The 16,710-nt window shown below is 30.4% G+C and overlaps 1 protein-coding gene across 1 annotated transcript in view; it reads right to left on the minus strand.

Moving 5' to 3' along the window:
- Positions 1–16,710, minus strand: part of LOC145256208 (kelch domain-containing protein 2-like) — an 83,533-nt gene that overhangs the window by 46,702 nt on the left and 20,121 nt on the right. Inside the window, exons 2-3 of the mRNA XM_080114822.1 lie at positions 9,811–9,875; positions 7,220–7,447 (exon numbers count right to left, since the gene is read on the minus strand). Of these exons, the coding sequence (XP_079970948.1) occupies positions 7,220–7,447; positions 9,811–9,875 (293 nt within the window). The remainder of the gene's footprint in view (positions 1–7,219; positions 7,448–9,810; positions 9,876–16,710) is intronic.

The following is a 16,710-nucleotide window of genomic DNA, read 5'->3' on the forward strand; positions in this document are numbered from 1 at the left end:
GACAAAGAGAAACGACAAAGTCAGTCAGTAATGAAGAAAAGAAGCAGAATGAAGTCACGTTTAAGAATGCAAAAAGCAAGTATAAAGAAATTTTTGGTATTTTTTTTTTTTACAATGGAGTCTACACTTATCTAGGTCCGAAGGCCACTCGAGGATAAGGGTTAGTGAATGTAAGGTGGTAGTGTAGTAATCATTAATAGATTAGGTAGAATTTGGATTATTTTGGAGGACGACTCAACAAGAATTTGTTTACATTGGATTTGACGGCTACCATATTATAATCATCCGGGACGCAAACCAGTAGAACAGTGTTCCACAGGCGGGCAGTTCTAGGAAAGAAGCTTTGTTTATGGAATCTGTGTTTAGACTTAAGCACAGATAGAGATTGGAGAAAATTGTTGATAGTGGTTGTAGTTAGTTGAGTATTTTTTGTGAATGTTTGGCAAGTGGGGGACCATAAATTGGAGCTCATACGTACACTTGCCATGAAACTAACCATAGAGCAGAGATGGGGTTGCAACATCTCTTCTGTGGGAAAGAGGTTGCAGGAAAAAGAAAAGGACATCACCAACTAGGTTTCGAAGCCGGTTTTGAACTATCAAGACAAGATAGGGCATGCAGAGCAGCTCCTGCCCATATGTGGCAACAGTATTATATACTAGGACTTACTTGGCTCTTATACAGATAGAGAATTGCATTGGCAATGAGATCCCTACAGGAGTGGTAAAATGATCCAACTATTTTTCCAGCGATTTTGATAAAATATTTGATGTACGCATTCCATTTCAGAAAAGAAGTGAAAGTCAGTCCCAGAAGCATCTCAAGACATGGTGCTTCCCCAAGACGAGAACTATTCATTTCAATTGGGGCTGGGTGAGTGTCGGATAATGAAAAGAAAGAAGCTTGGTTTTAGATGTATTAAAATTAACCAGTCACCTTTTCCTTCATTGCAACATATGCTCAATATCAAAAGAGAGCGAATCAGGAAGATCTTGCTCATTGTCAGCCTTTGAAGTGTTGCCAAAGATTGTGGTGTCGTTTGCGTAAATGAATTATGTAAGAAAATCAGGAAGAGAGTTGAGCCACGGATGGAACTCTGAGGAACGCCAACGTGGATATTATGAGCTTCTGATTTCTGCTCATCAACAACTACTCTTATAAGTAGCAATACAAATGAAAAAATTGAAATAGCTTAAAATATTTCAATATTGGTATACATAGAAAGAGTTTGATGAGCTAAGAAAGAATCTTTTTAAATTTTTAAAATCTGATTAAAATTAAGGAAGTTATGACTATTTTTATGCCTCACACGTTTGGATATTTTCCTCTTTAAGACCATATGCGTTTCATCACATTTTTTACACTACTTTTTTAGTAAAAATGTCATATTGTTAAAACACAAGATTAAGTAATGAAATTTACCATTAAGTGTATTTTTGTACAAGGAATCAGAATATGCGACTGAAAATCTCCAAAAGTTCATAGTTTCCAAATAATCTGCAGTAAATGTGCATAAATATGCTGCAATTCCTTAAAAATGCCATGTATCCATAAACAGAAAAGAAGTTGGAGAACTCAAAGTTGAATTGTTATCTGCTTTATGTACAAAAAACTTAAATCTAAACATAGGACCATTTAAAAATGAATATATTGCAATATTTCTTTGTTATTATTGCAGATTAACACCTTCTGTTTAACCCCACCCAACCCCTTCTGATCACCCCTCCAAAATGTGATTCTACTTTTTTAGGCAATTATGTATAAAATGCCATGAAAAACTTTAATGAAAGATAAACAAATTATTTTAGAATTTAATGTAAAATAATTCCCCATTACAGGTCACTCTAGCGTTTTAGGGCAGTTAACTGTTTTTTTTTCTATGGGAGATAAATCCTGTATGCTTTTTGTTTTGTTAAGACAATTATGTATGGTTTTAAGAGGGTTTCTATGCAATGAGAATATGGGGAGGGTTGCCATTCGGACTTTGAATTAATTGTAGGGCTAAGGAGAATTATGTGTGAACATACTGAAGACTTGACAGAAACAAAACCAACAAAAACAATAAATATTAGAGGAGGGGCGGTTAGTTTCACAAAAATTTAATGTAAAATAATTCATCATTTCCAGGCCATTCTAGCATTTTAGGACAGTTAATTTTTATGGGAGATAAACCATGTGCATTTTTCTCTAAGGAAGGATCTATTTATTGTTTGTTTGTTTTAGATGCTTGTATGTGGCTTACAGAGATATTTGGGGGGGGGGGCTTGCCACTCAAACTTAGTGTTATTGTTAGGGTTAAAGAGTGTTTTAGGAGGAGACTTGCCACTCGTAACTGGGGTTAGAGGTGAGGTTAAGAGAGCTTTTTTTCAAAGAGAACGTTCATCCATCACTCATATTTACTGGTAGTGGTTCATAATTATTGGCTTTTGAAAATGTTATGGATTAAATTTGGAATATCACATTACTATTAAATATGTAAACTTACATCAAAAAAAAAAAAAAAAAATGTGTGTATGTATATATAGCATTAAGCAAGATAAGTTACTTTTCTACCTAATTGAATAAGTTTTTACCGTTTTATTTAATGTAAAATATTTATTCAATTCGAAAAGTAGGTAATATTCAGCGCTACCCAAAAAGAAAATATGGCCGCAATTTCTATTTACATTTTTCAAGTCTTGATAATCACTTCAAAATAAGAAATAAAGCAAAATGGTGAATGAAATCCACCCAATAAATGTCACAGTAACATTTATTGGGTGGGTTTCATTCACCATTTTGTTTCATTTCTTATTTTGAATAGACCTTTATGTAGCAATACATACAATCCACAGAGGTACGAAAAAGTTGTCAAAAACAAATTTTATCAAAGGCAAGATAAGTTACTTTTCTACCTAACTGGATACTTTTTATTTTTTTTAATGTAAAATGTTTATTCGGTTCGAAAAACGAGAAGTGTTGAGCGAGCGCTACTAAAGAACAAGAAAAATGGCCGCAATGTCTCCTTACATTTTTGAAGTCTCAAAGATTCCAAAGGAATCTTTTTAAACTTTTAAAATCCAATTAAAATCAAGTTATGACTATTTTTGTGCCACAACGTTTGGATATTTTTCCATCTTTAAGACCATATGCGTTTTGTAACATTTTTTACACTACTTTTTTAGTAAAAATGTCATATCTTTGTTAAAACAGAAGATTAAGCAATGAAATTTACCATATAAGTATTTTTGTGCTAGGAATTAGAATATGCTTCTGAAAATCTCCAAAAATTAATGGTTTCCAAATAATCTGCAGTAAATGCACATAAATATGCTGCAATTCCTTAAAAATGCCATGTATTCATTCAAAGAAAAGAAGTTAAAGAACTCAAAGCTGAATTGTAATGTATTATATGTACAAATAACTGAAATCGAAATCTAGGACTGTTTAAAAATGAATATATTACAATATTTCTTTGGTATTATTGTAGATTAATACCTTCTGTTAACCCCATCTGACCACCTCTCCAAAATATGCAATTTTACCTTTGTAGGCAATTATGTATGAATACCTTAAAAAAACTTTAATGAAAGATAAACAAGTATTATTTTAGAATTTAATGTAAAATGATTCCCCATTTTGAACCATTCTAGTGTTTTAGGGCAGTAAACCATTTTTTTTTTCTGAGATAAATCCTGTGGGCTCTTTTTTTTCTTCTAAAGATGATTATGTGTGGTTTTAAGAGGGTCTTTGTGCAATTATGAGAGGGTGGGGAAGTTTCCACTCTGACTTTGGGTTTATAAAAGAGCTAAGGAAAATTATGTGTGAACACCCTGAAGACTTGATAGAAACAAAATAAAAACAATTTTAGAATTTAGAGTGGGGGTTAGGGTTAGGGTTTCACATAAATTTAATGTAAAATAATTTACCATTTCAAGACCATTCTAGCATTTTAGGACAATTAACTAATTTATTTTTTTATGGGTGATAAATGGTGCACTTTTCTTTAAGGAAGGATTTTTTTTTAGACACATATGTAGCTTAACAAGGAACTTTGTTTGGTGAGGAGCTTGCCACTTAGACTTAGCATTATTGTTAGAGCTAAAAGTTTTAAGAGGAGGAGGCTTGCCACTCGTACCTAGGGTTAGAGGTAGAATTAAGGGAGTTTTTTGGGGATTTTTTTTAAGACGTTTGACCCCCATATTTACAGTTAGTGGGTCATAATTATTGGCCTTTGAAAATGTTATCCCTTAGATTTTGGACATCAAATTACTTTTAAATATGAAATTTATTTTTGTTTGTTTGTTGTAATTCTTAAGGGGCGTGAAACTTAAGAATTACGACAAATAGACAAAAATAAATTTCATTTAAAACAAGTGACGTTTGAAAAACTTATTAAGTATTTTTTTGCCCACTTGTTTAAATATCAAAAAACATTTTTTGCTAAAGCTAACAAATTGTTCACAAATTTGTTAAATTTGATTTTCATTTTCAATTACATCTCTTGTCCGCGTGACACATTATTTCGTTAAACTTTCCAGTTTAAGACTTTTTATTTTATTTCTCTACCTGGACTTCGGGCCAAGATCACAGTGTAGTATCCTGATGCTACACTTTGCCTTTTCTGTTCTCTGTCAGTGAAGGAGAAATCCTTCATGACGGAGACAATTTTTATGTTTGTTTCTATCCAGATTGACCCTTTTTGGGAAGCTGGATTTCCCTCGCATTAAAAACTGACCTTGTGTCTAACTGTCCTCGTTGGGAGACAAGTAAATAGGAACTTAACTAGAAACTGAGCATCTCCTACAAATATTTAAATATTGATTTTGTATTTTTTTTTTTTTACATAATAATTGGTTAGATTAGTGTCCATTCGATTATAATCCACTGAAAAAAATTGTAAAAAAAGACAAAAAAAAAAATATATTGGTGGGGGGTACTGCTTGCATACGTGAAGCAAAAAAATCATTTTTCACATTTTCATTTTTTTGTTTTTTTTAAAACAAAACACTGTTTAATTCACCGTTAAAAACTAATGTAATGGATAAAAGTGCACACATTACATATTTGTTTTTCAACTATATTTTTAAAATTTGACCAAAAATAACGCCGGATTGCTTTAAAATTATATATTCAGATAACCGAATAGCTCTAGTTAAGCTAATTATGTTCTAATAATATGAGCTCCAACTAAATATGTAAGAACATTTTTTTATATTCATATTTTCATTTTTTTTTTTCATTTTTGATTCGTTCTGCAATAAAAAACAAAGAAAAGTTTGTTTACAATAAAGTAATTAATATCAGCGATGGTAACTGCTGCTTCTACAGATCGTTTTTAGATACTTTTTAAAAATAGAATGATTTTTTTCCAGGTATCATGATTTTAAATTGCTCGGTACCACAAGATAAAGCCGGTTACATTTTTATTTTTAACGGATAAATGTAATAAAAAGATTGATTTATTTAACAGTGGGTGTCCGAAAAAATTTTTTTTCAAAATTTTTCAAACTCGTCATGTTGAAGTCTCTTTTTTAACACAACAAAAAAATGAGCTGTCAAAAGAATTTCGGACAACCGAATCTATTAAAAGTAATATCTCTTCTAGTTAATTTCCAAATTTCATGACGAAATTCTTGAGAGAAACGTGGTACGACTGTTTACAAATCAGGTGGGGGGGGGGGTCACTAGAAAATCTTACTGAAAACGCTGTTTTATGATGTTAACATTTTTAGCACTTTACTTGCTTAAAACTCTTAAAATATATAATGTACATTATTATTTATTAATTTATTTGAAAGGAAAGTATATTCATTTTCAAACAAAATGGTGGTATTTTGAGGACTTACGATGCTTTGGTTTTTAAAATATGACGATTTTAGCAGAACCCCCTTGAAATCCGTAATCATTCAAAGCGTTTTATCATCCGTGTGTATTGTTACTTTATGCCATACCTTATCAAAAGCCTTGACTATGTCGAGAACTATTACTCTAGAAACGAAGCCCCGTCAAGAGATTCATTAATCCTGTGTGATATTAAAATTAGCACATCAGCTGTAGATCTAGCAGAATGGAAATTATATTGCATGTCAGTGAGTAGATTATTTTTGCTGAGGTGATTGACCACTTCTCTATTTATCACAGATTCCAGCAACTTACTCATGACTAGAGCTATGACAACAACATATTCTTTTCATTGTTTTGACTCTCGAGTATATATCTGACACAGACAAGAACCACATCACTCTACATAAAAACATAAGATATCAATTGATATATACCTAAGAATCAAAACAAGGAAAAGAATATGCTGTTTCTATATCCCTACTTATGACACAGGAAACTGATTGGTCTGTACTGAGAGGCAGGTGATCGATTTCTGCAATTTTTAAATACGTAGCAGACTGATTAAGTTTTTGGAAAGCACTTCTCCTTAAGGCAACGTTTAAACAGCTTTGTAAGTATGAGAACTAGTTCCGGTTGAAGCTTTTTGAGCATTATGATTGGAATGCTGTCGGGGCCAGTCGCTTTACTGAAATCAAGGTCTTTGATTAGCTTGGCAACATCATACACAGATATTTGTATGTTGCATAATGTATTTTCAGTCACAAGAGGAAATACGATGGGTAGGCAACCATGGTCAAAAAAGATAGAATTTGCTGCAAAATTCTTGGCAAAGAGTTTTTTTTTTTGTCAGATGCTGATGAAATTACCTCAGGTCCATTGATGATGGTTGGGGTAAAAGATACATCTCTTAAGGACCCTGTTTGTTATTCACTAAAACTGGTGAGAACCAAACTGCTGCTCAGCTACTTTAAACAACATGTACGAATCTCTTGCATTTTTTATTACTCTTTTACAGTGGTTACTAATGAAAACATTGCACAATATCAACAAATACTTGTCATAAACCATCCCCATAATTGATCAAACTGTGTTTATTCATCATTTTCAATCCTCTCATAATATTCATCATCATCATCTAACTGACAATTTATCCATCTTATTAAACTTTATCCTTGAGTGGTTTTTCAGCATTAATAAATGGTAACTCATTAGTAAAAACAAAAGCATTCATTTATCATCTTGTTTGGAAAAGTAAAAAATCATTCATTTGTCATTCTGTTTGAAAAAAAACAAAAAAAACGTAACCACAATCAATACGATAAAGAAACTTTTGCATTAACAGTGTGAGATCATCAAGTGATGCGTATTGTTCTAGTCTTGTTATAAAACTTACTTATTTTTATACTTCCATGAAGCTTGTTTGTCTCTGGGGCTTGGCAATAATCCTTTATAGTTAACCAAAAGCCTTTCCCACAGGAGCGTCTGTAGATCAAGACGATAAATGGAGTTTGTATTTCCCCTTTCTGTGTGACCGCCATGAACATAGAGGTAGTGGTTGATCATGTGTGCAACTGCACCAGACCGACCCCCGGGGACTATGCCATCTGTCTTGTAACATTTCCTAGAAACAGCAGAGAAAACAAAAGAAAAACAAATAAGATAAGAAAAACATGGATTATTCGAGAAGGATCTAAAAGAATTTAATTTTTAAAAAATGTTTTAAATGGAAAATATTTTTTTAATTAATAAAAGGCAAATTAAATGAAAACTTACATTAAAAAAAAAAATAAATAAAAAAGACCTATTATTCACCCTTTAAAATTTTGGTAAGCAATTTGTTTTCAAAATATTTCTCCCATTTATTATTAGCGTTACTCAGACTCTGCAACGTCTGAGAAGGTATGAATACAAATTATAAAAAAAAAAAATAACATTTTTCTTCTAAAATTTTTCTCTCTCTACCTGTGACTGTCTCTTTTTCTTCTTGATAATTGGTTCAAGATAATAGAAAGGAAAAGAAAAATGGAAAATTGAAAGAAAGAAAATGAAATAAAGAAAAAGGAAAACGAGAGCAAAAAGAAAAAAAAACGAATAAGAAAAAGATAAAGAAAACAGGAAAAAATAGAAGAAAAAGAAAAAGAAAAAAGAAAGAAAAAATAAGTAAAAAGTAAAAAATGTAAAAAAGTAGAAGTAACAAAAAAATTATAAAGGAAAACAGAAAAAAGTAAAAAAAGAAAAACAATGAAAGAAAGAAAAAAGGGAAATGAAGTGAAAAATGAAATAGAAAAAAGGGATGGAAAAATTAAAGAAAAAAAGGAGAGAGAAAAAAAGGAGAGAGAAAAAAAGGAGAGAGAAAAAAAGGAGAGAGAAAAAAGGAGAAAAAAAAGGAGAGAAAAAAAAGGAGAAAAAAAAGGAGAGAAAAAAAAGGAGAAAAAAAAGGAGAAAAAAAAGGAGAAAAAAAGGAGAGGAAAAAAAGAGAAAAAAGGAGAGGAAAAAAAGAGAAAAAAGGAGAGGAAGGGAGAGGAAAAAAGAGAAAAAAGGAGAGAAAAAAGGAAAGAAAAAAGGAGGAAAAAAGGAAAGAAACAAGGAAAGAAAAAAGGAAAGAAAAAAGAAAAAAGGAAAGAAAAAAGAAAAGAAAAAAGAAAAAAGGAAAGAAAAAGTGTTATGTGCAAGATAATATCTAGTGGTAGACAACATATAGTGAAAAAAAAAACTAAAAAGAGTTTAAGAGAGAAAAAGAATTTATTGAACAGATAAACAATGGAACCAGATATTGGTAATGGTGAATAAAGTGAGACCCTAACTTTCAAACACACCGGAAGTTAGCACCCGCATCTCTCAATTGAAGTATGGAAGCACAGAGTCAATACAATTTTCAATTTATATTTTATGTTTATTTTTTTCATGCTCTTTTCATAAAAATATATAAAATACAAACTTTTTTATCGATTTTTTAATCGTATATTTTTTCAAATAACTATGTTATATATTAATATATTATATATTTTGTCAAACTATTTAGATATTTTAAAAATATATTTATTTACAGAAACATGAAAAAACTATGAATATGTCATATTTTTTACAGTTTTAACTATGTTTAATTAAGTTAATAGGTTTATATATATCATTCAAACACTACCGTGTTTGAATACGCGGTTAAGTGGTAGTTTTAGTCATTTAGAACTGCTTTTGACCAAATTTCAAACAGTTATTACAGTTTGTACAGCTATATTGTGAAAAAAGAATTTTCAATTTCCATTCAGTAAAACAAAAGTAATGATGAATTTACTTTTATCCAAAATCATAAAAATTTGTAAGGGAGTGAGCTATGTTTTTTATGACTGGTTTCCATAGCAACCATGTCGCTTCAGTGACTAGTGTTGCTACTAATTCACTGCTCTCGTGAAAAGAGAAGTAACAAGTGAAACAGAGAGAATGAAAGTAGATGAGTGTCGTAGATTGTTTTATGCATATGTGTATGTTATGTTTCTGGGGGCAAAAAAATAAGACTGAAATTAAACAAAGAATAAGTGAATTTACTAGAAGCCTAGAAAAATCATGGATTACAATAGAAAAATGCGAGCATGAAAAGTAATACGGTTAAGCTTAAACATGGAAAAGAAAAGGACAAGATATTCAAGTAAAAAATATAATAAATGTATAACTTAAAATATTGCAGCATTAAGAATTTTTTTAAATTCAATTTTACGTTCTTAATGCTAATAGCAAATAGGAGAGAAAGAAAGAGAGAGAGAGAGATACAGAGGGAAGAGTGGGCAAGAGAAAGATACTGCAAAGAGATAATGAAAGAGAAAGAACACCTTAAATGCAGAATCTCTTCTTCGAGGGAGAGGTAGGGTAGCTTAAGGTGGAGGGATACAGTTTTATCAAACATATCATTTTGGGGGGGGGGGAGGGAGGGCAGCTTTGTATTCCTTTTTTAAAGAATTCTAATGTAAATTATAAGTAATAAGTTCATACCATCGTCGAACAGTAGAGTTGTAGATCCAAAGGTCATGAGCTGGGCAGTATTTCTCGAAATGTGACTAGAAAACAAAAACAAAAATATTATAAAAAATAATTCTCAAAATATGAAAACATTCATGTCATTTTACATGGAACAAAAAAAAAAAAAGGTAAATTCATATTTTTTTGATTCTTCACACTACTGTTCCCATTGTCTGTGTTTTTTGTTTGTTTGTTTGTTTTGTTTTTTTTTCACATTTCAGTCGATATAACTTCCAACCTTCTTTAGGTATATCTTGAAGAACTCTGGAATCTTTCTGTCAAACTCTGGATTCTATACAGAATTTTGAATGGAAGCTTTTATTTAATCCAAACTCTCATTCTGCCAGCCATGAATGGGTAGGAGTTCTACTCATAATTGTACTTTTTTTTTTTTTTTTTTGAGTGTTGCTCCGCACTGAGGATTGAACTTTCAACCTCCAGAAGTGTAACTTTTACAATTGAATTTTATCAAGTATTCTAGCCACTATGCCATGGGTCCTTGCAAAAGATGAGAACAGTAGTCCGAAGAATCTAATTAATGTGAATAATCAATCCTCATCTCAAAAATATGGAAACATTAAAAAGGTAAATGCTTTAAATTGCAATTTGAGAAAAAAAAATAAATAAATAATGCATATGCAGGCTGTTCTGCCTCATAATTAATTAGCAGGAAATGGCATTCAAATTTATATATATACTAGCAGATCGCCCGGCCTCTGAGCCACACCAATATATATATATGTATTAGTGGCCTGGCAAGGCTACTGGGGAGGCAACCAAGCAAAAAAAATTTTAAGCAAAATTCATCCCAAAGCAGCAAAACTGAAATTGGCCTGTCAGGACACTATATAGGCAAATTTGTGCATATTTTATTGATTTGAAAATATATATATATATATATATATATATATATATATTATCAATTGTCATAAAATTTTAACCATAGAATAGTATTATACTTTTCAAAAAGCCTGCAAACTTTCATATAGTTTTGTCCCATAGAACCAAAGATATGAGCATTTCAATATTCAATTTGGATATATATATATATATATATATATTACTAGCTGGACGCCCAGCATTGCTCGGTCATACAATACGCTTAAACATGATATTTTAATTTATGTGTATTTATTATTATAGAATTAATTCTCTATTGATTATTATATATTACGAAGAATAATTTGCCCGCTGGACTAATTCACAAAAAAAGATTAAAAAATAATATCATTCATCAAATTCCGTCTGTTTACAATATCACGTTAGCTGATATTTGGGCTTAACAATGAAAAGTCACTTCTGATTAATATTTAATTTCAAAATATGCAAACGAAGAATTTGCAACGATTTTAAATGGTACCCCTCACTAGCAGTGTCAGAAATTTCGTGAAAACTATTGAATAATTCCACCCGCCATCTTTCGAAGCTTATAACTCCTCGAAAAATGTCATTCAAGCCCTAATCTTTTTTTTCAATTAAAGGAGCAAGGACCAAGGTTTCATTAAAAAAAACAAAAAACAAAAAACAAACAACGTGGGTTTTTTTTTTAAAAAAGGTTTTAAACTTCGGACTTTACAGGTAAATTTCTAAAAAACACTACTTTTTTTTGTTTTTACTTTGAATATATTATTTATTGATCTTTTATCTTCAATTTGTGATATATAAAACTTTGGTACATAAATTAATTATTCACTTTTTAATAGACATTTGAAAATGGGGGGGGGGCGTGAATTAAAAAAAAAAACGTTTGTCTAAAATATTATATTTGGTTTATTGGAAAGTGCATAACATTTCACATTGACCCTGAAAATATCGTAAAAATAGAATCAATAGAAAAATTTTGATAGATTTTTAAAGTTTAAAAATTGAAAAATACTGAACTCGTAACAATCAATTAATTTCATTACTATTTTTTAAAAAATATTTCTATTACTTTTTATACAACTTTAATAGTTTATTTTGGAAGTATAATCCATAAAGAAAATAAACAACCCACTTTTAAAAGAGAAATTACGAGTTTTTTATATTTTACTTGCAGTTTCGTGTTAGGGGTATCAAAAATTCCTACAAAAATTCTGATACACCTAACCCCTCACTTTATCGTAAATTGAACTCATTAATAAGAAAAAATTAAAATAAAATGGTGAGGTATACACATGCTTGAACAGGGGATCATTCGATGTATAGTCAAATGTTCTACTACTGAGCTGTATCCCCAGATGCCAACAAATCTGTTTTTTTTTTTTTGTAAAGAAATAATTTGTTAAGGTTTTATTATCTCACTTTGCCAGTGTAACATAAAATATTGCCCTGTAAAATTTTTTTTTTTTTTTTTTTTTTATCTCTAAGAGAGAAAAGACGATTTTTAAGATCGGATTTTTTCAATTTTCAATACTTATCAGATGAATTTCTGTACAAAACACATCTAAGAACACTGCCAGACATAAATGAGGAAGGAACTCACACACATACACACAAAGTAACTTTTATATAAGTGTAAATTTACCTGTCATCTTTCTTAAAAAATGGAATTGCCCGATTGTCGAAGACAAGATTCAGGCAATCCAGCAGGCATTTTTTATAAGATAGAATCGTCCGATCGTTGAAGATGCAAGAAAGTAAGGGCCACAGAGTTATATATATATATATATATATTATTATTAAATTTAAATTTAATAAAACCCTTCATAATTTGCTGATGAGGAAACCTTGTTTATTAAAAAACTATATGTAATAATTATTGTCCGTAACTTGATGTCTACCACAATAAAAACACTGTTTTCCGAAACGATCGTACAAATAATTGATTTTGTTGTTGTTCCTTCTTATGAAACGGATTTTTAATTTAATTATAATTTGATTTTTAAATTTTAAATTATCAATCACATTACTAAATATTAAATTAGCTCTAGGATATTTACCTATCGAGCTTATTATATATCTAAATTACAACGAGCACTTTTTCTTTCCTGTATTTTAATTAAACTAGTAATTTCACTATTACATTAAAATACACTCTGCTCTTTAGACTATTGTTCTAATCTCCTTTAAATATATATATATATATATATATAAAGGCTACAAAAAGTAACCGTTTTAACTAGTGTGACAATAGCGAAGAAAGAATAAAGACAGACAGAAAGAGCAAGGAAAGAGAGTGTAAATCTCAGTGACATTGAGTGGGTTTCTATTTGTTTAATTTTTTATTTTTAAGCGATTATTGAGACGTCCAAGATGACCATCTCATGCTGGACATTTTTTTTCTTGTTCTAACTTAAGAGACTCGGCACTACTTGTGTTTCCAATTAAATAAACGCTTTAAAATAAGTTACAACACAAAAACCTTATCCAGGTAGATAGAAGAGTAACTTATCTTGCCCTTGTTAACATTTATTTGTAATATATTTGTTTTTGGAATACTTTTTCATTTTATTGGCTATTCTAAAAAATCCTCATCAAAAATTCATTTTTTTTCTCTTTAATATTCACCACAAACAAGGCACACTGCCACTAACACACAAGATGCTATTGTGAATAAAGGGCCATATTTATAGGGGGCTTTACAAGTGAAGAGTTATGTAGCAAGATTTTGTTAACATTACATTTAAATTTGTGCATGTCAATATAGTCATGGAAACCAAGAGCAGGAAAGGAATTCCAAAGGCAAACAGAAAGAAGCTATAAAATATATATATATAGAAAGTTTTCCAACATCTGGAGACCTCCACAATCAAAGGGTGGTATTTTGCCGATTGTTTGGTTAGTCAGGAGTATTTATGTTGAGGAAGAGGGTTCAAGTGCATCAAGTTTGTTAGAGCACATTCTGTACTTATAAACAAATAAACAAAAAAAAAACAACACAGAGATGCAACATTGCATCTTGTGAATAAATTTTTATGAGTTTTTTTCTTAAATCACTGTGGCATTTTTCACAATATTTTTTTTAATACATCTTTTTATCCTTTTAGAGATAAATTTTGGTCTTTTATCTTTAAAACAATCAAAATGTAAATGTAAACTAAAAGAATTATTATGATGAACTTTTTTTAACCATAGTTGCGTGTTTTGGTTTTTTTTTTATTATTATTTCTGCCCATACCTATTATCTATTATATAAAAGAGAAAATATGCGTTTGTGTGTGTTTGTATGTCTGCCAAAAAATTTGACATGCATCGGACCGTGACAAAATTGGTATCGTTAAAAAGAATGATCTCTCGGATGGAAAATATCTAAAAATTGGTCAAAAAGATTAATTCTGTCCTGGTCAACTGGGATGTTTTTTGCAAGGAGGGGTCACTTTTTGTGTCAACATTTTTGCAACTCATATGCCTTCCAATCTCAACATACGTTTATAAAACATTATTTCGAAAGCCCGTGCTGTCATAAATCGCCGTGGCCGAGACAGCTAGGGTGTAAGCTTTTTTTCACCTCCTTTTCCTCTTTTGCGTTACAGATTCGAGCCTGCCTATTGTGGCTATTTTTTTTTTTTTTTTTTTGCAGAAGCACTCACTACTATTTTGATTTAAACATTTTTTTTAGGGGTTGGTTGCTCAATAGCATTAGTATACCATCTCTCTCTCCACCCGGACAATGTCGGGTACTCCTGCTAGTATACAAATAAAGGTGTGCGGTGACAAGCAAGCAACACCTCAATGCTAGATTTTAATTTGGATTTCATACAAAGAAAATATGCAAAAGCATTTTTATAAATCACATAATCGAAGCTTACAAAATGAAATGAAAAGGCTTAAAAGTTTGTTTTTTGTTGGGTTTTTTTAATTGTTTTTTAAATTGGGAACATCTGTCAGTTTTTCGTTCACTAAACATAGGTCTGGAGAAAGGGCGGTGCTAAAAAAAAAATAAGAAAAAAAATGGCACTGTCTCCTAGCAATCCTAACACCAGAAGTTATAATACAAAGTCATGTGACCTAGCTGGGTTTATGCAAGACCGTCTTAAAAGACAAGTTGAGTTTTACATTTAAATAAAAAATAGCCTCAATACCCAATATACTTCGGAGCATGATTATAATTTAAAAATAAAAATTATTTAAAATCTCCGCCATTTTATATTTTACAAATTTTAGAAAGTTTTATTTCGATTTTTTAATTTATAATTTAAAAATAGAATCTCAAATCTTATCTACTAGTAGTGTCTTACTGCAGACATTTTTCTTTTAAATATAGTCATTTGATCACTGACTTTGTCTAATCTATTTTTAAATTGTTGTAGTCTTCATTATGAAAGCAATTCTTTTTTGAACAGAAATAACAATGAACTTGCTCAGATATCAAAATTTATCTTTTTTTTTTTTTTCATATTATTATTTTGGATTTGTTTTCATGTGTAAAAAATATTTTTTGTTGTTTTGTTAAATTCCTGTTTTAGTCACACAAATTATTTAGTCAAATGTTTTCAACATTACTTCTAAACAACTTATTTTTACTTAAACCATTATTAATAATACTAACTATTAAAAAAAACAAAAACATTAAAAACAATAAGTTATAGTGAGTTTCATCATGCAACTGAAACACAGAAATTGAAACTAAATCAGAAAAATATAGTCACTATCTTTATGAACAAGTCAAGAAAGAGGATAAATAACATTAATAATAAAAAAAAGAAAATGATCATTTCAAACTCATAATTTTCTAAATAAAAAAGGAGAGCATCTCTTTTTTTTTTAATATGAAAATGGCTCCGGTCAAGGGTAAACCCATTTAATGTAAAAAGAAGTGATGGGACGATTCCAATATTTTTCCCAATTCCGATACAATTACCGATTCTGATTCTTTATAAATCTCTAAATATTTAACTATAGAATTGTATTTTTTTCTCCAATTACCATAAAAATACATGTTAAATGTGCAGATATTTTCTTAAACGTAAAAATATACTTGTGGGGGGACGATCTATCGATTTTACTTTCACTAATGGTTTACCATCAATAAATATTTATTATTTTAAGCATTATTACCAACAATGAAGATTTCGCTTTAAACAACATTAAATAAAAAAGACAAAAGAATCGTTTCGGCATCAGAAAATTGGTACAAATTTTTCTGACACCGATTCCCTCAAATATTCCATCTTTCCGATTCTGATTAATCATCCCAACACTAGTAAAAAGCTAAAAAATAAATAAAATACTACTTCAAGGTCAAAAACAAGCCATGAGTGTTATATTATTGATAGATTCTGATCCCTAAAACAGCAATTCTTCCTCCTTTGTAAGAAACATCAGTCTTGAAATGTGAAGACTAAAATACAAAAACATCTATAAAAAAAAAAAAAATCCAAGTCGTTTTCAATGGACATACACCCAAACTTAATATCAATGTAGAAGTGCCCTCTTGAACCTATATTATTCCTGATCTTAAACAACTTAACCGATGCAATCACGTTTGAGATGTGTGTATTTACTGAAGACACCACACTTTATTTCCAGTATGAGGACAAATCGAATGCTCACACACTTGCAAAGCAATGGATGAATCCTTGAAAAATGGCCTCTGCTCTGTAGTAGAATGGTGCCAAAAATGGGTAGTCACATTTAATGTTACCAAGACAAAACTCTTTTCCTTTAACAAGTAAAAGAAACCTTTCCAATTACCGATTGCCATGGCCAACAGCACCTGTCTCGAAAGTCTGTCTAAACACCTCGGCCTGACATTTTAAGATTGCATGTGGAAAACGTACATAAAAGATGCTGCCAAGTTTGTCGCAAAAATGTACGTTCCCTTTACCAGGCTAGAAAATTTCATACACTAACCAGTATCCTCTATCTCAGAGGTTTCCAAAGTTTTCGAACAGGGGGCCATATTACTGACTTTTTAAAGCTATATGGACAAAAAAAAATACCTGAACATGT

This window comes from Euprymna scolopes, chromosome 32 (genome assembly GCF_053919585.1).
Source record: "Euprymna scolopes isolate OS-2025 chromosome 32, ASM5391958v1, whole genome shotgun sequence".
NCBI classification, from domain to species: domain Eukaryota; kingdom Metazoa; phylum Mollusca; class Cephalopoda; order Sepiida; family Sepiolidae; genus Euprymna; species Euprymna scolopes.